Source organism: Typopeltis vanoorti, chromosome 1 (assembly GCF_054136105.1).
Source record: "Typopeltis vanoorti isolate ZY-2024b chromosome 1, IOZ_Tvanoo_1.0, whole genome shotgun sequence".
Taxonomy (NCBI): domain Eukaryota; kingdom Metazoa; phylum Arthropoda; class Arachnida; order Uropygi; family Thelyphonidae; genus Typopeltis; species Typopeltis vanoorti.
The window spans coordinates 134,555,229-134,583,044 of NC_143549.1; the positions used below are offsets into that span (position 1 = coordinate 134,555,229).

Genomic DNA, 27,816 nt, shown 5'->3' on the forward strand with positions numbered 1-27,816 from the left:
AAATTTTCATTTCATTGGTTAAAAAAAAAAAAAAAAATCGATGCTAGAGGCCGCTAAATGCAATAGATGATACGCACGCCAATAAGATGGTAAGTAGACAAGGAATTGCAATAGGAAAAACAGACAAAAAAAAATCAAGCTAGCTCTATAGAAAGGAGGTGATTAAGGCATAGGTGAGTAAACGCTTCAGCAGTCGCTTTTATCGAGCCAATATGTTATTCATCCAAGAGGGTCCACTCGACAAAGATGGTGACGAGATAGGTATCGTAAAAAGATGTATGGAAAGAATGAAAAATGAGTTCTCGTAAATAGGGAGAAAGAGCTACTAATCCTGGTTCGAGTTACTTTATTCCTTTTCCAATCTAGAAGAGTGTGTAGGTAGTCGGATGCCACCGCTTATCAATAACACGTAACTTGATTTGAATACAGTTACATACGTCCTATAGAGATCTTCCGTTTTCATTTCTGTGGATTGTTCTTTCAAATGGTCTTCTGTTTCTGTGACTAACAGCTTATTTGTTGTTCATGCAACTCTAAGTTCCTCACCACATAGGAATATGCTCAAAGAGAGATTATGAGAATATTGTAGACGTAGTCTTTTGACTCTGCATTTCAAAGTAGTTTCCTATGATTGTACGTAAACATTGCCGTTGAAGAGAGAGACACACAACACAAAAGCCGAGTTAGTATCACGTCTCTAACTCCCATAAAGGAAGCCGAGTGTTGAATAGTTAAATGGCAATAATTTCGCGCTGTCAGCAATCCACTGCCATTACTAGATTTTAGATAATGGTACGTGTGTCTGAAAGTGAGTTCTATGAATGCAGGGGGAGGGGGGGGATCTGTTCTGGATATCTTTGTTACGCCATTCACAAAAATAAAAACAAACAAACAAAAAACTGTCTTTAATTCAAACTTCAACAAAGGTTAATTATGTCCTGAAAAAAATTATCACTGCATGTAGTATTTGTGCATATAAAACATAGGCTCAGATCCTCTACGATTACTTAATATTTTCGAAACAATCTCCACTAATTTGTATGAGCCAAGCGAATTTTTATCTCAACAATTGATGAGCAGAACAACTGACGAAAGGAATATCCTAGACCAGAATCCAAAGTTTGTACTGCGGCGCCCCCCTACCTTTCAGAATTATTTGACAATTGAATGATTTTCACGAACTATCATTGTATTTTATCTATCTAAAGTGAATAAATGTATGCTTTACGTATTCTAAATAATATTACAAGAGGTATAAATTCGGTTTAGATAAATAAAATTTTGATTAAAGTAGTCATTTGTAAAAATGAAAATCACAATAATAAATAATATATTTCAAATATATATTTAAGTATATTTATAATTATATTTATATAATTTAAAAAGTACGTGAATACGGAAAAACAAACTTATCCGTTGTACCAAAAGTAATGAATGCACGAATTTTATACGAAAGGCGAGCTTATTATTATTATTTTTTTAAATTTATTTTTTTATTTTTTGTACAGTTCTCATATTGCTGTATTATTTAGCTTATTTGCATAACGGCAAGTCCGTTTTGTATATAAACAGGATTCATGCCAAAAATCTCGCTTTATAAATATGTTATCAACGCTATTGATATACATATTCTTTGAGATTACCGATTGTATTCTCAAGTAAATTAAACTTTTACCAGATAACAAATAGAGGTCGCTAGCAATTGCTGATAAATAATATTTGTATTGTTTAATTATATTAAATAACAATAATAAGAATTATATTATAATTTCCTTTCTATTAAATAATGTTTACATTGTACTGTGCTGAAAGAGTATTATCCTACACACACATGTAGGATGATACCTTCCATGCGTTAACCACTAAAAACTATTAGGTTAATTGTTGTTTTATCATAGCACAGTTGTAAACTACACCCTGGCCGTTTATCCCAACACCAACTTTCTCTAGAGTTTAGAAATGAAAGCTGGTTATCCTTTCAGTAGGCTGACCATACGTACCGTTTTGAACGGGACAGTACCGTTTTTTTCTTATTTCCCGGCCGTCCCGTCGTTTTAATAAAAATGTCAATTTTGTCCCGTTTTAATAAAAACTATAAATATACTCTCGTATTATTATTATTATTATTCCTGATACCTCCAAGGAGTCCGAAGACTCATCGCGGGAGGACACCTACAACTGTCTCTACACCTAACCTCTACTACGAATCATCTCCATCAACGCCATCTACCGCCCACCTCCAACACAACTAGTAATTTTTGTCTGTAAATTGCGTGTGTTCTGAAGGGCCGATTTGTATGTATGCGGGATGAAAAACCCGAGTTTTCGGGAGAAAAAACCCTGCTACCTCCGTATTGGTCAGTCATAAATTATTATTCATAACCTATAATCGTACATCGATATCATGGATACCAGTAATTTTTATAACCATGGAGTCACATTATTCTATACTAAATATCGATATCTGCAGTGATTTATTCAGAGAAAATAAACAACGCATGTTGGCAACACTTGCGCGTCTCAGACGCAACGTCTGAGCGTAGCGTTAGTCTTTGTTTTGTCTGTATGCTAACCGGTGGCTTTCTTATGCCTTTGGTTTAAATTTCATATCTTTTAAAGCTTTAAGTTTATCCTTGCAATGTCAAAGAGGCGAAACTGCAGTTTTAATGAGGATCTCCAGAAAGAATTCAAATTTATTTAACTGGACGAGCTGTGTACAAGTGATGGAACAAAAGTAGAGATTTTTTTCTGAAATGAGCAAAAAAAAAAAAAAAAAAAAAAAACGCCTAGACTTTCAAGGCTTTTGTAATATTGTAGAATTTATTCTTTGTCTTCCAGGAAGTACAGCACCTGTTGAGAGAATATTTTCTGTTATGAACAGTATGTGGCCAAAGGAGAATCTAGATTAAGTGTTGTGACGATGAGGGTTATGTTAGTTTTAAGACAAAATTGTATCATGGAGTGTGAGAAGTTTTATGATAAGATGTTGAAAGACCGAAATTTGCTGCGTAAGATCACTTTATCGGAGAAATATTCATGGTAGGAGCGTGGTGAAATAGATAGACGTAAAGGAGGACTACTTAAATTTTTATATGGGTTCTGTCACTGAACAATAATGGTAAGCTCAATATGTGTATGTAATAAAACTTTATCGTCTTACTTTTTCATGAATACAGGATATTACATAACTCCCGTCCCGTTTTTGCCATCCCAATGTCCCGTTTTTGTCTCAAGGAAATATGGTCAACCTACCTTTCAGTCAATTGTATTGTTCTTTTAATTGCATGTTATCATACTATTCGTAGATCAAAAAGCTTATGGGATAAAGATTTTATTACTATTTAGTGACAAAACATGATTTTAAATAAACACGTTACTTGATAATTAATTCAGTCTCCATTCATATATTTTAATCCGTTTTTCCACAGAAGTGTTATCACATTACTGATGTTAAACCAGTGACAGATTAAGACATTTTAGTGTCTTGAGCATAGACCTCCGTTTTGGACCCCTAGGCATATTAACTAAGAAACTACATATTAACTAAGAAATCCAGCACAGTGTATAACTCACCACAGGTACATTTTGGATGAAGACCTTCTGGAATGAACGATAATCGGATAGCGAATATTAGAAGGAAACAACCCCTTTTGTTAGTATTGTGTGGTGAACGGTTTTTCCATAGCAAGAATCTTCTAATTGTTAAAATAATGTTTATCGTTGTATATGTTGTTGCATAGATATTCATAGAAGCGTTGTAATTAGTTCATAATTGGTTCTCAAAGTTCTAACGAGGAGTTGATATCAAATCATTAACGACCAATTTTACATATCTTTGAAATACAACAGAAAACCGAAGTTTTCTGCTTGATTTGAGCAATGAAAATCTCTGAAATTTTTTCGGATTGTGTTAGTACAAATGAATATGGTTCGCAAGAACTGAACCAAACCTGATTTATTATATCCTTAGTCCTAATCAAAATGCACTCTTTGTTGTCATTTGCTGCAGATTTTATCTAGTGTTAAGTACTGTCATCTATAGTTTGTTATAATTTCGTTCCTCTATTCAGATACATAATAGTTATAATAATATTAACTTTGTATCGAAAAAAAATGATAATCAAAATTATGAAGTAATTATCTATAAACAGACAAAAGATTTATAAACATGCATAAAAACTTCTCAATATATCATTGAACAATATAAAGTTCTCAAATAAAAAATAAAAAAATAGATATTTTGAAAACTAAAAGAAGGTATGAAAGGATTTGCTTCTGCTCCATCCGTAATACACACACTATCCTATAATCGCTACAAAATAAAGTAATTATAAATAAATAATAACTAATTTTAATAATAATATAATAAAATGAAATATCCTAACAGACCACTTCTTATTAAGACGACAATCAGCTAGAGCTTAAGTACATTCATAATTTCTTATACAATATATACTTCCTATTCCACACATTATTTCATACTTCGTTTCAGAATTCATTTTTTTTTTTAAATGTCATTGCCTTTTCTATTGATATATGTCCGAAGAAGTAGAATATTCAATTTGTTATGAATAAATACTTCTTGATGATCATTTATTCTGATTTTGTCCCTTTTGATGGTCATATAAACAAGTCACTCTTCGCATTAACAAAACCACATTATAGAATAAGTTCTTACAGTTAAATTAAAAAAGATGAATAACAGTTAGGATTGAAATGATAAATCTACTACGGACACTACTTCTACTCTCTCTCTCACACACAGATCTCTATCTCTCTTCAATATTTTTAAGTTCAAGAGGAAAATGTCAATTTACATATTCTAAGTTAATTGTAAACAGTGAAATTTGACTGTGATATATAATGAGATTTGTTTGAAGTAAGACCAAACGTTTACTTGTAATTTTGCTAAAGTTCCGAAATAGCTTTGGTTTCAGTACCAATGTCATCTTTCCCTGTGTACAGTAAGCAAAATGTAACCTTTATATTTGATTTTGAGTGCAAACTCAAAATGAAATACAAACACATTATTTTTTCTTGCTTACTTGAACTGTTCCATACTGGTGTTCAAAATTGAATCGGGGATTTCTTTTAATGAGAAAATAAATTGCAATAACCAAATGTTGAACTTGATGTGAAATAAAAGAACAACGATCTCACCTTCTTTGCAACAATAAAATATTGCCTTTGTGCAGCACAAGCATTTATGGTAGTAGCAGGTGGTGCTGGTGCCATCTTGAGCACACGATTTTAATAATGAATATATTTGTTAGATATAACAAATGTTTACAGAAAATTACTGGAATAAAAAGAAATAAATATATATATATTCGGTATATAAATTAATATGTTGTATATAATTATATAAATAAAGATATATATATTTGTTGTCTGGATGCTAACGTTGCTTATATTCTTATCCGCTTTGATGATGTATGATAACAGATGTATTTAAGATTTTAATCTAAGATGTTGCAGAAATAAAGATATCTGTTGCAAAATAAAAAAACCTCTTTCTCTCTCTCTGTCTTCTGTTTTTTTTATACACAGTTACCTGTGGAGATAATATGCTTTTTTTTTAGCCCTTGCTCAGAATGACTTTCTTATGGGTACGCTGATCAAACTAAAATGTCAGTATATTTAGTATTATAAGAGAAAGATAATAATACTACATATTGTAGTTTAAACTGTTAGCTGAGTCAGTTCAGTCTATAGTGGAGGGTTCCCAGCCTTTCTACCTTCCGATCTGTTAATATAAGCATTTCTTCCTCGCTAACTTCATCCTCAGGGCTAATCCCCAATCCCTTTATTCCAATGAGCTGCGTATCCTTTATTTTGGAATATATATTGGGACTTCAAATCGTCTGCTATTTCAATTAACTCTACTTGTAAAATAAATTCAACTTTAGATATAATATGGAAGGGTTGTAGAATCATTCGGATACAAATACCGTGAAGATCTTGAAATCGAATGTCTTTGAGTTCTTCCAGTGGTTTGGTGTGCAATAGCAAATCGTCGTTTGAAATATTTTTCCACAATTGACAAGAATGACAACTTAACAAAGAATCTAAAATTAAAACGGTTATAAACAGGCCTACATTGGATCAAATTCCGAGAATAATTCTCAGAACGAATTATATTCATGTTTCTGCCTTGTAGTCTTGTTTCGATATTATTATTATTATTATTATTATTATTATTACTACGGGCTACTCCAGGGAGTCCTTAGACTCATCGAGGGAGGCCCTAAACATCATGTTCACACAACTGTTCAACATTCTCACAGTATCTATCATACCTTGCCTTGAACTCGCTCACCGTCATGACACGCACAACAGACTCTGGCAGCTTATTCCACTCATTTACCACTCTAAAAGTAAAGAACCCAGCTCTAACACCCCTGCTAACCATGCTCTTGCCCAGCTTCCATGGGTGTCCCCTAGTTCTCCCACCACCAGTCCTGATCTCAAAAATATCCTCTGAATTAATCCTATAGAATCCTTTTAGCAATTTGAATGTCTCAATCATATCTCCCCTTTTCCGCCTATCAACTAGTTTCTGCAACCCACAAATCTTCAACCTGTTCTCATATGGTTCATTCCATAGACCTGCTATCATCTTGGTCACTCGCCTCTGGATCCTCTCCACCTCCTCCCCATCAAGAAGGAACCGAGGTGACCAAATCTGGGCACAGTAGTCGAGATGAGGTCTTATCAGGGCTCGGTACAGAGGTACAATAACTTGCTTGTCTCTGCTCGTCAAGGTATTTTTCAACAACCAAGTGAGTTGATGAGCTGATTTAGCTACTTTCGCAATGTGCCCCCTAAACTTAATCTCCCTATCCACCAACACTCCCAAGTCCCTGGCCTCATCAATCTCTAGGAGTACAATTCCACCAATGTGGTATACTGCTGCTAATCTTTTCACTCCGAAATGCATAACCTTACATTTTGTCACATTAAATTGACATCCATTCTCCTTAGTCCAGAACTCCAATTGATCTAAGTCATCTTGCAAGACTTTGACATCTTCTTCATTCACTATCGCCCTACCCAACTTTGCATTATCAGCGAACAAATGAACTGTCCCACTTAGACCCTTCCCTATATCGTTAATGAACAGATTAAACAACAGTGGTCCAAGAACAGAACCCTGTGGCACACCACTAGTCACAGGCCGTTTTTTGGACTCTACTCCTGAATAAACTACTCTTTGATATCTCTCCATCAACCACCCAGCTATCCATCTCCAACCCTATATCCATTCCCATATGTTGTAGTTTACGGATTAGAATTCCATGTGGTATCCTGTCAAACGCCTTTGCCAGGTCCAGCAGTATCACTGTAAACCCATTTCCCTTATCCAGTTCAGCCGTCACCTTGTTGTAAAACTTGAGCAAGTTACTGAGGCATGATCTACCCTTCACAAAGCCATGCTGTCCTCTGTACAGTATCTCATTTTCATCAATCCATTCCTGTATTTTTCCCTTGACTACTTTCTCCAAGACCTTGACAACGACTCCTGATATGCTGATCGGTCGGTAATTTGCAACCATAGTCTTGGATCCTCCTTTATGCAGTGAAACTATTTTACCCTCTTTCCACGCCTTCGGGACTAAGCCAGACACGAGACTCAGATTAAACAACATGGTCAAGGGCACTGATAATTCCTTAGCCGCTTCATGCAAGACCCGTACCAGTATACCATCCAATCCCACAGATGTATTTACATTAAGGTTCTGTAATAGACTATTCACCTCCACTTCATTCATCACAATTCCCGTATAAACTAATGGTTCCTTCATTTTTTCAACGTCACCACTTGGATGATATACTTTTGCAAAGTGCGCGCTCAGTAACTCCACTATATCGACTGGTTCAGTGAACTCTTTACCATCGTCATTCCTTAAAATCATTTTGCCATGTACAGTTTTTTTCTTGCTTGCAGCATGTTGAAAGAACTGTTTGGGATTCTCTTTTGCTTGCATAGCTAGTTTCCTTTCATAATCGGCTTTTGCTGTTTTTACCACACTCGTTACCCTTCTGGTCTGCACTTTATACCGCTCGTGTGCCTGCAGGTCACCCCTTTCTTTAAATTCCCTCCATAGTTGTTTCTTTTTTTTGCAGTTCAAGCTTAATGGTGTTATTCATCCATTTAACCCCTACTTGTTTCACTATTCGGACCTTAGGTATACAATCAGCCATAACCTCCTGTAAATGCTCTTTGACCACTTCCCATGCTCTATCGACGTTCAGCCCTTGCAGTTGTACATGCCATGGCACTGATCCAAGCAATCTCCTAAGCTTGTCATACTTGCCAGCATGGTAATTCCACATATACCCTGTCTTAATCACAAATTGCACACCTTTAGCCACCTCCCAGGTCAAGACCTTATGATCACTCTCACCAATAGGTGGCAACATGGTCATATTCATTACAGTCAAATTCTCAGATACTATTACCAGGTCAAGCACTCTCACACCCCTAGTATTTTCAATTACATGCTGTTTCAGATAGTTATCCCTTAATAATTGAATAAAATCCATTTCCTTCCTCACATGTGTCCTCTCCTCCTTCCAATCAATGTTACCATAGTTGAAATCCCCCATAATAATTACCCTCCTTCCACTCATTTCATCAATTTATTTATGCATACCATCTCCACCATCTATTCCATCACCGGGTCTATAGCAGCACCCAACTGTATATTTTATTCTGCCAGTGTCAATCTCACACCAAATAGCCTCAAATGAGCTCCTTTCACTATCCTGCAATACTTCAATTCTCCTTGGCTGCAGTTCATCAGCTATCATCAATAACACCCCTCCCCCAATTTTATTCTCTCTGTCCCTCCTCAACACACTATAACCTACACATTCTATCCCACTAACTATATCATCTTCCGTCAGCCATGTTTCACTAATGCCAATAACCTGTGGCCAGGAAGCGCCAATCAAGGCCAAAAATTCTTCCTTCTTGTTCCTAATACTCCTGGCATTAGTATACATGAATTGCAGTGATCCCTTTGTCCCACCCCTATCTTGATGCGTTATTCTAAATGTCCCATTCCCATTTTTTGTCCTTAGTGCTGGCTCAGGTACATTATATACATTTTTACACTCAACCAATAGAGTATATATATATATATATATATATATATATATATATATATACACTCTATAATATAAAATGATAAGCCTTTTTTCGTAACGTTTTCGTGTCATGTTTTTTGTCATGTTATTTGAAACGTTTTGAAACTCAGGGGCTAGCCTGAATGTCGAGGCATCAGAATTCAAGGAGAACCAGCCTACCAGTCCGGAACTCGGGAAGTTGGTCGCCGTAGGCGCCAGGAGGACGCCCCCCCCCCCCCCCTCCGAGTTTTCAAAATTCGAGTCATCAGAAATCAAGAAGAACCGGCCTACCAGTCCGGAACTCGGGGGGGGGCGGAGCCCCCTAGTATATATATATATATATATACTAGAATAGACTGAAGTTTAGAGGGCATATTGCTAGTGCCACTCTGATACCACTTCATTATCCCTACATGTTAAAAGTACTCTAACATAGGGATAAGGAAGTGTATAAACCACAGGTCAGACCACACTTGAACTATTGTGCTCAGATTTGGTTACCTGGTTTTCAATGTAATGTAGAAAGATTGGAGGGTTCCAGAGACGAGTGACTAAGATGATACCGAGACTCTGAAATGCTAGCTAGGAAGAGAGGTTGAAGAAATGTGAATTACAGAATTTGTTGGATAGGATGAGAAGAGGTGATATGATAGAAATGTTTACGTTGGTGAAAGGATTTAATCAGATTAACTCAGAGGGGAATATAAAAAGAATAGAAGGTGAGAGGGGAAGAAACAGAGGCCATCCCTGGAATAACGTTATGTAAAAGTGTGGCGAAAAGGAGTGTGTGTGGGGGATTTTTAATATGAAAAATTGCGAGTAAATGAAATGTATTTCCAGAATATGTTGTTAATGCAGGGAGTGTTAAGGATTTGAAGATTCGGTATGATAAATATGTTGTCAGTTGAATGAACCAGATGCAGAGTCTGCCGACTCCATGGAGAGTAAAATAATAATAATGGAAGCCTGAGGTCCACTATGTGTGTGAAATTACATTCATAAACCTTCATAGGCTGTTACACAGAAATATTAGAAAATTACCAGCAAATTCCAAAAATAAAAATACTTTGTTTACATTTTGCATCTAATGAAACATTAGATGCAAATTTACACGCATTTCTTTTTCATTTCAATGCTTTGTTTTTTTTACAATTTTCAGATTATTTCTTCTTCTGAACTGAATGGATGGATGAAAGCCTGATCATGTTGATGAAGCCCATTCAAGATCATCCTGAAGTAGAAGTGCTATCTAGTTTTCACAGTAAACAGCACTCGCATCGTTTTAAAATGAATCATTTTAAAACGAAATGATTCAGTTACCGAACTCAAGATTCTCTGATAAACTGTAGGCAAATTTGGGTTTGCACACAAATGGGTGCTTAGCCATCAATTTCTTGCTGTAAACTAACATTGAGTAATCCTCATTGAAATAAACTAAAAATATTAAAATCTTAATTTAATTAAAAATTAAAACAGCACAAAATTATTATAAAAATAATCATTTATTAGAAATTTCTAATTTATTAAAAATGATTTATTCATAAATTTAATCATTTAAAATATTAGGAATCACTTCCAGCTGATGAGGTTATTACGTGATTCAATTTCAACTTTTAGTTTCTTCCCACAGCAAGGATTCATTTAATTGCAGAGCATTAGGAATGTCATTTCTGTCGGCCAACTCCAAAAAGACAGACGTTTTTGAAAAAACATGAAAATAATCAGATAACCTTATTTAAATTAAGGGGATATTAGATCCCACATAAGAAACTCAAAGATTGAAATCAGAGAGTTTCATGCCGAATATAGTATAAAAAACTATAAAAGTATCGGCGAATACTAGCGTGAGCTAATGCAAGTAGTCCTAGAACGTAGTACAAACACGGGCAACTCGTTGCAAAGGTGGGTAAAGTTCCGATCGCAATTTTTGGTATTTTCCATAATGTAAAAACATATTTCCTAGGAAATGTATGATGTTATTACATTATGGTAGGAGATCACTACCCAGACCGGTTTCAGCCTTTTTTGAGGCTTCATCAGTGAGTAGCTAGACCAAATTAATACCAAAGGGTATAGCAAAAAGAACTTATATACTCTGCTATACGAGTTGTCCAAAAGGTGCACCCATTAAGTTACTTAAATATAAAGAGCCAACAGGCTTCCTTTCGGCGATATAAAAATTATTTAAATTAAGGGGATATTAGATCCGATATAAATAATGTTTATATCGCCGAAGTGAAGCCTGTTAGCCGTTTATATTTAAGCAATCAGATAGCATTTACCTGAGCAGATACTACATTCATTAAAATGATACACGAGATCAATTTCAATTGCTTCCACAGATAGATTTCAGATGAATATTTTAAGTGAAAATTAATACTCTGTACATCTTCTTTTGAAAGGTTTCTTGTTTTGTTAATATCCAGTTGCTCATGGTCACTGTGAATTGCTTCTTTGTTGCACGAGTATTCTTCGATGAATGCTCAGGTAATGCACTTCATGTATCTTATTGGATTCAAAATGAACGATACAATGGAAGTCATTGCCACCCGATGAGTCACGTATTTCCTTGTATTACTGAATGCAGTAGGGGAATTGCAAAATCGTATTGGGATTTTATGCTATTAGCAAAATTGTTGTTTCCATTAACGTGTTGTATAATTTTGTTTCCTCTGAATACTTTTGGCGCATGCATCCGAATTAGTCTCTTTACTCCGGTCTCCATCACATGCAAACCCGCCTAAATCGTTTTCATGTATATCATGTTCTCTTTCGTCAAGTGGACAGTAATTTAAAATGCCTTCTACTGAACGATCCCATTGGTCGATAATTTTTTTCTGACTCTGTGGGAGTCGTTCACACAGGATCTCAGTATTAATTTCACTAGTAGATACCAAGGATTATCCGTAATTTGACAACCATTGTCATTTCCTGTACCTTTTTTTGAATAGTTTTCTCATTGCATTATTATTATTACTATTCGTGACACCTCCATGGAGTCCGAAGACTCATCGCGGGAGGACACCACCACTACCGAGCAGCTACTACCAATCGACTACATCAGCGCCACCTACCGCTCACAACCACCACAAGTATTTTTTGTCTGAAAATTGCGTGTGTTCTGAAGGGCCGATTTGTCTGTATGATATGAAGAGAAATACTTTAAACTTCCTGTGGTGCGTTAATTGCATTCAAAATGTTTCCTCATATCTAGAGCATTCGTCGAAGCATTTTGTGAAAGAATTCTATAGATTACTATAAAAAATCAGTTCAGGGGCTCATTTTAGTGAGTACGGGTGTGGCAAACCTGAGGTGCCTGATGTTGGACTATGCCTTACTTCATATAATACACATCTGTTATATTATCTATAGACTGGTCCCTCCTCTTCCTTCTCTTCTTGCTCCTTATCCCCAATACTATTAGAGTACTAGAGGTGAATCTTTCCTATTTTGCTGTGTCATTTCATCTTATGCACTATTGTGAGGCACCAACCCATTTGGCCAGCGTGGTACTATAAGGCCAAATATCTCCTCACGAGGATAATGCAAATGATGAATAAAGTAGGAAAATTACATACTGGCCCGTCCGTCGCCCAGCATAAAAAGGGAACGTGTCCTGGACTTAGGCAGAGGGACTAGGTCGAAAAATATGCTACAGTCTCCACTAACTACAATGAGTCCACCTACAGTGCACAATGATAGAAAGATATTAGTAGGAACATATAACTGCAGATTCTCTACAGGATGATGATAAATTGGAAGAACTGATGAAGGAATTGGACCATATAAAATGGGACGTTGTGGGCCTTTCAAAGATAAGAAGGAAAGAAGAAACTCTCATGCGATTAAAAGATGGACATCTACTCTACCACTGTGAATGTGACAGAAACTCAACTGGTGGTGTAGGATTCCTAATAAATAAAGCAATCAAGGACAATGTCCAGTTTGTTAACAAAATAACATCAAGAATGGCTGAACTAAGTCTCTTCATAAATAAAAGATACCAACTGAAATTATACAAAAATACGCCCCAACTACGGACCATCCAGATGAAGAGATAGAAGATTTCTATGAAATATTAGAATCCACATTACATAATTCTAAAGAATTCTACATAATTATAACGGGTGATTTTAATGCCAAGATTGGAAGTAGAGATGACCATCTGAACTCCATCGGTAAATTTGAAATTTGGACAGAGGAATGAAAGACTTATTGAATTTGCAGAAGAAAATAACCTCTTTATTATGAACAGCTTTTTCAAGAAGAAAATCAACCGAAGATGGACTTAGAGAAGCTCAAATGGACAAACTTACAATGAAATAGACTTCATCCTTTCCAACAGAAGATATATAATAAATAATACCAACGCGCAGTGGCGCACCCAGGGACGGGCCCTGGCCCCCTCCAAAAGAAAAAGGAAAGAAAACACTAGAAAATTAAAAAAAAATCTTTTCCTAACTAAAATTTTCATTTTTTTTATTTATGTTGTGTCGTGTCTTCTATTTCTACTTATGAATTAGCGGTCACATAAGGTGGGAATGCCCTATAGCTCTCGGGAATCACTGCTGCTGTGAACGCAAGGCGAATGAAGAAGTGCTCGGGAGGACCGAGCGCTACTTGGTTTGCAGGATCGGCCTAGAGGAGATCATGGTTATCATGTATTGGCAATCACTGCAGATGATCAGTCATAGGTCGTATGCAATACGTAGTGTGTATTCTCAAATCGTCTATTCAACTCGGCCTTCCCCCCCCACCACCACCACCCAAGATTAAATCATGAATGCTCGGTCCCCTCCAAGATTAAATCCTGAGTGCGCCACTGCCGACGCGCTTAAGAGATTTAATACAGGAAGTGAACACAGACTAGTAAGGGCAAAAGTATGGATCAACAAAAAATGGGAATGGAATAAGCTCATAAAAAAAAAGTCCAATTTAGTGAATCTACAAAACCTCTACCACAATAAAAGCTGTTACAGAATCACTCAAAAATGAACTAAAAAAGTTAAACACAGCTACTACCATCGATGATGCTAATGAAATCGTAACAAAATCTATCTTGAATTGTGCACTGGAAATAGGAGGTGTAAAAAGACCAAAGAGAGGAAAAACTAACACATGAAACCTTAGATCTGATGAAGAAAAGAAAAGATTTGAATGACACCAATAAAATAGAATATACGGAAATTTGTAAAACTATACGTAAAAGGATGAAACATGAAATTAAATTGTATAATACTAGGAAAATTAAAGAAACAATAGAAAACAATAGTAATATGAAAGTCCTAAGACGAACATTATCAGTTGGAACAAAGGAAATAGCTGCTGTAAGAGGAAAAAATGGTGAACGTATAAAAAATAGAGATGCAATAATCAAAAGAATTCAGGAATTTTATACTGAACTCTATGAAGACAAAGAACGAGACATCCAAGAATCATCTATGGATAACTCCAGTGAAGAACACAATGCCCCTGAGATCTTACAAAGCGAAGTGGAAATGGCACTGCGAGAAATGAAGAATGGAAAGGCCCCAGGAGAAGATGGAATTATGGTAGACTTCTTAAAACTGGGAGGAAGCCCTGTCATCAAACAGCTGACTAAACTCTTTAATAAATGTCTAAAACAGAGAAAAATTCAAAAAAATTGGAACAATTCACTTCTATTATTAATTTTTAAAAAGGGCAATAAGGAAGAAATTACAAACTACTGACCTATAAGCCTACTTCCCAACATATATAAAGTCTTCACAAAAATTATAAATAATAGAATAAAATCTAAACTAGAGCGAATGCAATCCTGTGAGCAAGCTGGATTTAGAAAGAATTACAATACTTTGGACCATATTCACACATTAAGACAGCTCATTGAAAAATCAATTGAATACAATAAACCCTTATGTCTGGCCTATATAGACTATGAAAAAGCATTTGATTCAGTTAAAACATCTGTAACACTAAAAGCTCTTGAAACCCAGGGAACCGAGAAACCATATATTGAAACACTAAAACATATTTACAATAATGCAACTTCTGTAATTAAATTATATAAAACCAGTGAAAAGTTCCCAATAAGGCATCTGGCAAGGTGACACCATATCTCCCAAATTATTTACAGCTGCACTAGAGGAAGTCTTTAGAAGTCTTGATTGGGAAACAAAAGGAATAAACATAAATGGAGAATTTCAGACAATATCATCTGAAAAATGCAGATGATATTGTACTAATAGCAGATAATCTTGAAGATCTGGAAGAAAGGCTAAATCAGCTAAATGAAGCCTCCAAAGTAATTGGATTAAAAATAAATAGAGAAAAAACAAAAATAATGATGAACAAATACATAAACCATAGAACTGTCAAAGTTGAAAACCATGAAATAGAACAAGTTACTTCATATGTATATTTGGGCCAACTGTTATCCTTTGAGGATTGCCAAAGAAAAAAGATTGAATGAAAAATTCACCTTGGATGGATGGTTTATGGGAAAATGAGAGATATATTCAGAAGTGACATCCCTATAAGTCTAAAAAGGAAAGCTTTCGACCAATGCATACTTCCTGTCCTAACATACGGCAGAGAAACATGGACTTTAACAGAAGCCCTAAACAAAAAGCTGAGAACAACACATCGCATGAAGAGAAGTATGCTAAAAATAACATTAAGAGATAGGAAGACAAATACCTCGATAAGATCTCAAACAGGTGTCATGGATATTGTAAAATACATTAAACAGGCCAAGTGGAGATGGGCTGGCCATATTGCCAGATGCAGTGACAGGAGATGGACTAGAAAAACAACAGTGGAGACCAATGGATGGAGCAAGACAAAGAGGAAGACCAAGAAGAAGATGGAGGGATGAATTGGAACAAATTGCAGGAGTGAGATGGATGGGAGAGGCAGAAAACAAAGTGGTCTGGAAAATCATGGGGAAGACCTTCATCCAGCAGTGGACAGAACCAAAAGGTTGAAGAAGAAGAAGACTATAAAAAAATGGAAAATTCTGGGAAAATTGGGCACTTTTCATATTGTTTTCACACTTCGTTTATGCCCATAATATTTGGATAATTTACATTGCCATAACGTGTAACAGTCTACATAAGTAAGGAACTAGATAAGAATAGAGATTTGCAAGCTGTCTGTGTCATGCAGACCACAGACAAGTGTATGCACAAATGCATACAGGTAATTTATTATGTCTGTACATGAATGCTAGGAGCATCAGAAACAAAGGAGTAGAGTTTGTTGCCTCGGTTAACATATTGGGACCTCATGTTAGGCATTAGTGAGACTTGGCTATCAGAAGCAGACATACTAACGAGGTATCGAGTGCAAAGAGTTCAGTATTTTTAAGAAGGATAGACAGGAGAGGAGAGGAGGGGCATACTACTAATGATATCAAATGTCTTGAATCCAGTTAGGGTTGAAACCTTTTAGTAACAATTTTTTCATGTCACAGTGAGTTTGAAGCCATCTGGTGTGAGGTGGTCTAACAAGATTAAATACACAGTGGGGGTGTTGTTATAGACCTGGTGGATCAGTTGCTAGTGACAAAGAAATGCATTAACAATAAATATAATGGGTGTAAAAAGAGTAATCATAATGAGGACTTTAATTATTCGAACATTGATTAGGTAGCTATCAAATCCCATGAGAAGAATAAAACTGAATTTATTGAGTTGTTGCGAGACAACTTCCTCAAACAGCATGTAACAGAAAGTACTCTAGGTCAAAGAGTGTTAGACCTGATTACAGTGTCAGAGGGAGGTTTCAGTTAAAGACTATTGCCTCCTGTTGGTGATAGTAATCATGTGATACTCATTTGGGTAGTGACTAAGTTTATAAATGTTCCATTCAGAAAAGATTACATGCTGAACTAAAAGCAGGAAATTATGACCACCTAAGGGGTATTCTGGGTTCTGTGCCATGGTATCAGTTATTTTGTGGGAAGGACATTGACAGTATATGGGAAGTGTTTAAAAAATACTTAAATGATGCGATATCAGAATGTGACCCCTAGAGTTCGAAGAATAAATAGAGGAGTGAAATGGATGTGTAATCTAATTAAGCAAGAGATTCAGAAGAAAAAGATGACATGGAAGGTATATTTTGTGCATAAGGATGATGTCAGTTAGTTATTTATATGTAGCAGGCCAGAAGTCACAAGTGTTGTACAGAAAGCTAAGTCCAAGTATGAAAAGAAAAACAACCCAAAAGAATTCTAGCATTTTGCTGCAAGAAAGAATAACTCTATTGAATGCAGGTGACTGATGCAGAAGTGATTGTTGAACTAAAGAGCAACTATTTTGCTAAAAGCTATCAACCCGGTATATGCAACGTTGAACTCGCCACCTCCTATTCACTGTATGAGGAAACTCGTGGATGAGGAGAACGTACTAGTGCTGTTGCACAAACTGAATTCTGAACTGAAGAATTCTTCAATAGGAACTGATGGGATATCAACACAGATGCTAAAAGAGTGTTCAGCTGAACTGGCTATTTCTCATGACCAGGCTATATAATCTGAGTCTCAGAACAGGGAAGATTCCACAGGAGTGGAAAGAATCTATGGTAATCCCATTACACAAAGCTGGTGCAAAGACCAATGTACCTAACTATTGACCAATCAGTATCTCAGGAGTGGTGGTGAAGATTTTAGAAAAGTTGGTTAGGGCTCGCATTCAAAAATGGATTGACAGAGAGACTCTACTTTACAATGAACAGCATGGTTTACTAAGGGAAGGTCATGTTTTAGCAACTTGCTCACATTCTATAATAATGTTACCACTGAGTTAGACAAGGGGAATGGATACACCATGATACTTTTGGATTTTGCTAAAACTTTTGACAGAATACAACATGGAATACTGTTGCATATAGTGGAGAATATGGGATTGGATAAGAGGATAGCTGATTGGATCCTAGATTGGAGGCAATGTGGTCACCTTGGTCATGGACAACTCTTCTGATCTTATGACCAGGTCCAATACTCTCACACCCCTAGTTCCTTCATCACATGCTGCCTCCAGTAATTATCTCTTAGTAGGCATATAAATTCCAATTCCTTCCTGTCGTGTGATCTTTCTTTCTTCCAGTCTATATCTCCATAGTTGAATTTCCCTATAATAATCACTCGACCTATACTCATTGTACTAATTTGCTGATGCATGTCTTCCAGATCATCCGTGGAACTTCCAGGTTTATAGCAACAAGCAACTGTATATTTTGTCTTACTAGACTTAATCTCATACCAGACTGCTTCAAATGAACAGCCACCCTTCCACCTATCTCCTATTCTTTTTGGCTGTAATTCAGCAGCTATAATTAGCAGTACCCCTTCCCATTCTATCCCCCATAACTACATAATCTGCTGTTAGCTAAGTCTCACTAATGCCTATAACTTTTGGTGAGGTTGCACTAATCAATGCTCCTCCCCCTCCCCTGTTCCTGATACTTCTGATATTAGTATACAGAAACTGCTGCATCCCTTTAGGCTCCCACCCACCTTTACTTCCTGAATTGACTACTCTATTCAATATTTTTGCTTGAGAGACTAGATTCTGCACTTGGTTATTCTCACACTGACTTGCCTCATGGGTGCCTTCACACAATAGTCAATGATAGTCACATCTTCATATAATGCAGGATACAGTTGTCAAGAAGATTTTAGAATCATATTTGTTTATTTATTTTTTTAAATATTTGTCATAGGATACATAAGGTGTTTCCAGTATTTCTTACATCAGAAATAAAACTGTCAGCTTTTTTTGTGGGATATCCAGTAAGAACACAATACTATAGGTTGGACTGTGTACTGAAGGTGGGGTGGGACAAATTTTCTGTATGAAATTTTTATTTCCTTGTATTTTTTTCAGATTGTCTATTTTGCTAAGAATTTCAGAAAATTTAAATAATTTTTTTAATATCCAACCAAATTTAAAGTGACATTAGTTACATTATTATTTCTAACAGTTACTTGTTAGAAATAATAATGTAACTAGTTTACTTATTTATTTAATTAGTTACTTGTTTATTTAATCTAAAAGAAGTTAGATTAAATAAGTAATTTCCTCAAAGTGTTATTTTCAAAAGAAAATAAAACTTTGAGGAAATTACTTAGGAAAAAGATATGTATGAGTCCAGAATTTACGGGATAATGTTCTGATTGTGTGGTCTGAACTATTTGAATTTAAACTTTCAATTCAAGCAGTTCAAACCAAGCAGTTGAAATGCAATCATGTCATCAACCAGACACAGGTCAACCTAACAGAAGTCAGTTGATACAAAAAATTCCTTTAGATTTTTTAGTTATCAAAAAATTAATCATGGATACCCTGAGGGTATACACATCACACTTTGGGAAACACCGGTGTAGAGATATAGATAGATTGACAGATAAATAGAGAGACCTCTGCCAGCCCATTCCAGTTTAAAATTACTTCAATAAAATTTGAAAATGAAAGTTCAGCACAGTTAATTATTGCATGTGAATTGTAGTTTTTACATTTCATAAATAAGGAGGGAAATATTCTTGTGATTTTCATAAAATATACATATTTTTAAAGTATAAGCTATAATCACTTAATATCTGTGGCACAAAAGTCTCAAGATATTGCAACCATAATGTACAAACAGTCTCAGGTTCCTGCACAGTTGAAGTCAGTGAACATTTGCACTCTGCTAAATGGAAAGCATCTGTTGCATACTGTATTCTTAGAATCATATCAGTACTTACCATTCATACCACAAAAGCATTCTGCATAATATCTATAAAAACAAACAACACAGTTTTATACAGAACTATAAATAGTTTATTCTTCATTTCTGTACAATTAAGGGTGGAAAGAAAGGGAGAGGAAGAGAGAGAGAGAGAGGGGGGAAAAAAAACAAAAAAAAACATGGAATGTCTTATTATTGCACCAAAATGTTTCTGGGTAGCCTTACTGATGAACACAATCAGATAAAGAAGGGAAAGATGCCAAAGTATTAATGTCTTCCCCTGTACAGAGATGTAAATTACAATAAACTTTACATAATATCCTGGAGTTTCTCCTTATGTATAAATCATCTCCAGTTTTTTAAACAATAAAGGTGAAAAATGTACAACATGTTATACTTTCACAAGTACTAAAAATATACATTTAAATCACTGTATACTTGCAGACAAAAAATAGTGACATACATGATTTCGACTAGTCAAACATTGTTGTAACCATACACTTCAAATAAAAAATGTGATATTAAAAAAATAAAAAAAAAATAGGTCATTTAAATGCTAAACACATGATGAGTATATGCTGTGTAAATTTTTTCAGACAGATGTTCCATTTAAAATATGTCTATAAAATAGATAAATTATTATTTCTTCTTTACATTTTTCTCCAGTGCAAAAAAAAATGTTCTATTTATTAAGCAAACCACATTAATATAAGAGAACTTCAAATATAATATTAGTGGTGACCAAATACTAGTTTAAAATAAATGCTAAAATATCTTATTTTGCTATTAACATGAAATATTATTTTTGTTTTGCTTAACATTTGTATACTGATTTATATAAAACTTGATTCTAAAAAAGATGGAGCTTGAGTTGTTTGATACTTCAACAATTTAAATATATTTAAATTAAGTTTAAATGAACCTCCTTACTCAACAGATTTTCGTATTACTTACTTGAATATGTCAAGTTTCTACATTATTTTGCTACAAATGTGAAGCATTTTCTCTGTTGGATGTGACTATTTTACATTTCATTATATAGTCCGACCACATAAGCGAGAGCTATCATTCGAAGACTGCCAAGAAGAGTCAATTCATGTTGAAGGGGAAAAAGAAATAAGGCGATGTATGAATTGGTCACCAACATGCAAAATCACGTGATTTATACGTAAAATTTTCCAGCTGTTATACAAGCAAAATAGTTACCACTTTAAAAACTACAATGATCATAAAAGAGAGATTAATTTTCGGACCTGTAATAATAAACACTCATCCCACAATATGGATTGATTACCCTATTATTGGAATGGATTCTCCTTCTTTTGACATGTGCAGAAGTGTCGAAGGGTCTCGTATCTGTGGGCGTACTATAGTATAATTAGAAATATATACACATTAGCACAAGAATAATGTTTAATTTGCCAAATATTTCGGTCTGAATATTATAGACCATCTTCAGTGGATACATAGAAATAGTTTAAAAAAACAAAGTGGAATACGAACAATTGATCATTCATACATAGAACGCACCACATGATGTCATATCGCTAAGTATTAGAAGAGTAAACATTTTTTAAAAAACATAATTAAAGATATTAATTCAGAAATTCATATAATATCTTAAATAACATATTATTCAGTAATATTCAGACCAAATATTTGGCAAATTAAACATTATTCTTGTGCTAACGTGTATATATTTCTAATCATTATGTCACAAGTATCGTTAAAAAATCAAAGTACTATAGTATAAGTTATAAACACAATTCATCATATTCTGTCAACAAAACCCTCGAAAAAGAGCACTTGTGCAGAAACACAAAATACTCTGATCTTGGGAAAACTTATATTATGTAAAATAGCACATGAGGAGACTCATAGTGAAGTCCAAGGATAAGCATTATGGAAGCCCTCATACTTTCATGGTTCAAATGTGCATTTGCCTGCCTTTTGTTTGTTGCTGTTAAGTAAGAATTTTCAGCTAGATTAAGCAGTTTCATTCAGAGAGTATTCTGTGATAATCATTCAACAGATAAATGGCCACCCACTTTTCTACTTTAGCAATTCTTTAAAATAATATTTAAGCAGCACTAATTATAACATCTAGCCTAATCAGAGCAGAATACCAAAATATTCATTTTAAAAATTAGCAACCAAGTGGTAGATAATGAAATGCATTGCCAGAGAGTTATGAATCTTGTAACTCAATAAGACTGAAATCACTAATAATACAGCAAATATTATTGTATATATTAAATGTATCATATGGATATAGCTTGATTTTGAATAAATGATTTCCAATTTGCTTTTCTTTTCTTTTGTATTCTTAATTTTCATTTAAGATTTCTTATTTAACTTCATCCAGTTGGGTTTTTGACTCCATATTCACATTGTAGTAAAGAAAAAAAAATTTTTTTTTTCTGCAGTTATCAATAGTTAAATATTTCCCAACTGCTCAAAATATGTTTAAAAGTTACATTTCTAGTTTACTTCATTAGATAAGTTTGTGTGTGTGTGTGTGTGAGTGAGTGAGTGAGTGAGTGAGTGAGTGAGTGAGTGAGAGAAAGAGAAAGAGAGAGAGAGATATTACATATTAGCAGCAAATTTTTAACTTTCACATGCTATTCAGACTAGTTATTTCCACTGCTATAAGCAATGGAAATATAGTCTGATAACATGTGAAATCTTATACTTAAAATATAATACAATATTATATACATAAAAGATGACATAAAACAGACAAAATTCAGAGAGTTTCGCATTTTAGATTAAAGAGATATGTTATACTGATCAGCTGTCGCAAAAGAAGTAAAGAAAGAAGTTGAACTTCAAGAAAAACATTAAAAGTCAAAGTCCACGCAAAGGATTAGCAATAATGAAAGAGAACATTGACAACTACATACAGAAAGTAGATTTCCCACTGTATACAGAGAAATATACTTCCTTTGTTAGAGTATTTTTAAAAGAACATTTGGACAACTGTGCACAGATTATCAGATGAAAGGAGTGTTGACAAGAAGTCATTCCTGGAAACTGAGTAATAATGCATTAAAAAAAGAAAATAAGAAAAAGATTCCTTTCATAGAAGGTATGGTGAGTGGAATGCATTAATAGATAAACTGGTAGGTACCATCTACAATGAATAAATGCAATGGAGGATATACTAAATGTTAGCTTGTGGAAGTGAGGTGACAATGATAATATTTGTGACATCAATTTCATTTGCTTAGTAATTAAAAATAAGTTTCCTCTTCAGTTCAGAAAATCTTTTTTTTTATTTTTACAAATCTAAACATTATCTAAACACTGATGACTATAACACACTCACATTCTATTGATATATTTTGATAAACATTGATAAATCAGGCTGACTAGATTTAGAATATGCTTCCACCAGGAGCAGTGCAATAAGATGATGCAATAAGCAGTGCAAGTATGATGTTATAGCACAATGATGCAGTTATGACAGAAAAGAAATGGAAAATTTTAAGATAGCTTTAAGGATATTATTACAAACGAGGTGTTGAATTGCCTTCCATATGGTAACAGCAACCATGAAGTGATCACCTGGGTGGTGGTGGTCAGCCATATAAGGATTTGAAAAGCTCAGGAGACAGCTTGCAGCTATATCTTGGAATGAGGAATTGATCTCCTTTCCATCCAAATCCTCACTGAATCATCTAGCAGAGGCAATGCCTGATTGTATTCCAAGGAACAGGAGGTTTAATTAAGGCAGGCATGAAATAGGATGAAGCTGGCACACAATCTGGAAGAAGTTACATGAAACGTACAAAGAAGAGACAAGGAGGGTAACTAGGTTGGTAAAAGTAGCAAAGGTGCAGTATAAGCAGCAGTTAGCTACTGAGGGGGGAAAATAAGTTCTTTTGAATAAGTGCATAGTAAAAGAAAGTATGTTATGGAAGGATGATACTGGTTGGTGAAGATGATAAAATGTGGTGATTTTTGTATGGTAAGGAAGGCTAAAGCTAATTATGAGAGAAAGCTAGCTGAGGACAAAATAGTCCATAAAGACAGTTCCAAGACAGAAGCAACAAATTATAAGCCAATCAGTATATTAGACGTGGTGGTTAAGATACTGGAGAAATTGGTAAAAGACAGAATTCGGAACTGGGTAGATATGAATATGTTCCATTATAAGGGGCAACATGGTTTTATGAAGGGTATGTTCTGCCTTAGTTTGCTTGCCTTATATAATACAGTGACAATGGAAGCAGATAAAGGAAATTGCTGCTCAGAGATACTGCTGGACTTTGCAAAGGCATTTGACAAGATTCCACATAGAACTCTGTTGCATAAATTGGAGTAAATGGGATGGATATGAATCTAGTGATGTAGATTAAATGATGGCTGATGGACAGACATCAGAGTGTTTTATGGAGAAGTTAATGGCAGGTGATTAGTGGTGTACTACAGGGCTCACTACTTGGTCCTCTGTTGTTTAATTTGTACATCATAGATATAGGAAGAGATTTCCTCCATAATAATTTTATCCAATTTCTCCATAAATTCCTTGGAAGCCTTCTCATCAGAACTTGCATATTCACCATACATTTTCACATTATGAAGTGCAAAACGCTGCTTGAATTTCATGAACCAACTGGAAGATGCATTGAATTCATAGTAAGAGACTTAGTGCCTTAGCGGCTATTGTCATAGTGCTAAGAGATATGCGCTTTTGGTCCTCTATGCATGATGGAAGTAGCTTTTCCAATCATTCAATAGGACCTTGTTGTTGCTTCGTCACTATTGTTGAACTTGCAACTTCATTGCAAGATTAATTCCTCACCTCTTTTTTTGTGATTCTGCACTAGGTTTTTTAAATGGGCATGTAGGGGCCGTGTTGCACAAAACATCATGAAATATTTAACGATAAATACACAAATAACCTATTTTTTAAACACAAAATCAACAGAGGAACTGTTGAAGCCACTTTCCGACTGCTGAGGGAGGTTGCTGCTGAATACTTTACTACTGCATTGTTGCATGATGCACTGTTGCTAAATAAAAACCTTTTTAATTAACACTTGCTTGCATCTTGTTTGAAAGCATAGTCGAAAATGTTATTTATTCCCTTATGGGATCATGGATGTAACTCAAACAGACATAAGTCGAGGAATGACTGCAAGAGAAAATAGAGAGGGCAAGGTAGTCATTGGAAGTTGTGTAAGAGTGTGGTTAACAAAGGTGTGTGAAAACTATATTTTCTGCTTGGAGAGTAGTGAATGAGTTGCTAGAGTTGGTTGTGAGTGCTTTATCAGTGAAAAAATATCCAGTGGTTTAGATATATAAATGCAGATCAAATCGAAACCTGCTCAATAATGACAAATCTGAAGGACAACTGTTGATAGGAAACAATGTTTCATTATCAAAATGTCTGGTATACTCTTTGAGAGTATACACCAGCAAATGATGATGATGATATACTTTTTTGTTAATTAAAAGAATTGTCTAATAAGTATTGTTACAAACAAGTAAGGCAATCACTAAAAGCAAATATGGAAACATTTGAATTGTAATGGAAGAAGTGAAAACTAACAACAGCATAAGAAATAAATATACTACCCCATCATGGCAATTCAGGACTAGCAGACTGTGCTGTGGACATATCATTTGAAGTATGGTGAATATTTTAGTCTACTTTTTAAGTCAGCAAAAGCACTGCCCTAACTTTCTCAGGTATCATCATCATCAAATTCCTGATATGAATGATCAAGGGATGTACAAGATGCTATGATGGTATTACAAGATTAAGTTTACATTATTATGAAAACTTCCTATCAACAATTTTCCTCCAAAGTAATTATTTGTCAGGACTACATATACTGGCAGATCTTAAATTTTGGTCTTCACAAGTATATATATTAATAGTTTATTATTATAATTAACATTAGACTTCTCTGAGGAGTAAAAAGACTCATCATAGGCGGTCCCTACTGTTGACCAAGATCAGTGAACCATGCCTTAAAGTCATTCAGTATTTACACACTTAATATATTCTCTGGCAATGCACTTCACTTACCAATCACTCTTCAAAACATGTTCCTCATACCTTGCTCACACTTTCCATATACAGCTTCAAAGGATGGCCTCTCATTCTATCCCAACTCCCATCCATTATATAAAAAAAATCTTAACAACCTCTTATCAATTTATATATCAGTCACATTCCTCCCCCTCTCCTTATACATGAAGCTCTGTGGCATTCCTCCAATCTGTCTTCATACCCGCACTTTCCTGTGATCGGAAACCACCTCAGTCAATCATCTTTGGATCTCCTCCAATATCCCTCAAAATCCAGATGACTAAATCTGTGTATTGTAATCCATAGGTAGCCTATCAAGGACTTATGCAACTGAAACATTACCTCTTTACTTCTACATGTCAAGGTCCTCCTCTCATCCTGACCATAACTTGTTAAGTAACCTAAAATTTGGGAGTGAATTTTAAGAACTTTATCTCAACTGTATAACATGTCCTGATCAAGTCTCAGGGTATTCTTATTCATTCCATTACATTCTGAATTTTTTTGCTACATACCTAGATATGGTAATAGGTGCTTTAACAAGCGTATTGTACTCTGAAGATGTTGATTTTAAATCCAGTGAGATAACAGCTGACAATAAATCTATAGTTCATTTTGTCTTATTGTGATGGTATGCCATTAGTAATTACCATTAAAAAAACTAAGCTGTTAAATGGTAAAAATATTGTCACAGTAAATTACAGAACTATATATGAATTCAATTTTCACTGAATATTATATTAATATATTCAAACTTCCCATGTTTTACCTATTCTTTTCCTGTAAGTAAATGTGGCACAATATTTTTCGAACACAGTAGACCTCAGATATTCAATGATCAAAATGAGTAAAAATGTCATAATGGATCATTTCCATACATTTAAGTTTACAGCTCTAGATTATCCAGTATAGTAACTGCAGACTTAAATTTTTCACAGTACAGATGACATATGTGCACTACTATAGCAAATATATGTGCACTACTATAGCTACTATAGCAGCCACTAATAAATGTATGAAATAAGGAAATATTTGTACTCATTTTTTTGCAAAACTACTAACAACTTCACGAGTACAAAACTATAAACTACATCACATCAATGAATCTCCCTGAAAGATAACTTGTAAAAACTTTCTTGAGTATACAACTGATCAAAATAGCCTTACTAAGTTGGAAAAGGCTAACTGTCTGTATGACTAAGGCACAGTCTGTAATTGTAAAATTCACAGGCTAAACACCAACAGAAGACCCAAGTTCATTTCTTGTAATGTGATTTAAGTTCAAACAGGAGAGTTATGACTATTTCGAATGTTGAAGGTAAATCTGCTAGTTTCTGGTATGTCTTCTGATTCTGACTGTGTTTCTGACGGTGCTTCAGAAGGGGCTTCTGATGCAGTCTCTGAAGGTGGCTCTGATGGAGAATAAGTAGAATTATTGATAATATTGCTGGTGGCTTCACATGTTCCAGGTGAATTCCTAGCAAAACCACCACCTTGCATGTTCTCAATTGCTTTCCGAACCTGTCAACGACAGAGAATTCTTAGTTAATATCATAAATTCACAACAATATTAGAAATAATTCACATTACATTGCTCATATTAAACAACGTACTGACTAAAGTCATGCTATTACAAATTTACACACACACACATAACACAGTTAGTTATTCAAATAGTAAATCATGTTTTGCTTAAAGAAAAGAATCAAGTTAGATATATTTCACCTTTATTACCAGAATATCTTGACAGCAACAAAAGTAAGATTATGCACTTGTATGCAGGTGCAAAAATGGAAAGCAAACAAAATCAATATCTATGGTTGAATTTCACATAGGGACTATAGATTATTAAACCAGTTGTTAATAATCAATTGTCTGCATATCAGTTATGACCAGGATAATCAATCTATTGCTGACCCTTTGTGTGC

At 34.8% G+C, this 27,816-nt stretch overlaps 1 protein-coding gene across 1 annotated transcript in view; it reads right to left on the reverse strand.

The window, feature by feature from the left end:
• Positions 1–19,921: 19,921 nt before the first annotated feature.
• The window catches only part of LOC150110452 (chloride channel protein 2-like), a 528,627-nt gene continuing 520,732 nt past the window's right edge, over positions 19,922–27,816 (reverse strand). Inside the window, exon 25 of the mRNA XM_090399378.1 lies at positions 19,922–27,409. Coding sequence (XP_090255504.1) covers positions 27,170–27,409 — 240 coding nt within the window. The 3' untranslated portion in view covers positions 19,922–27,169. The remainder of the gene's footprint in view (positions 27,410–27,816) is intronic.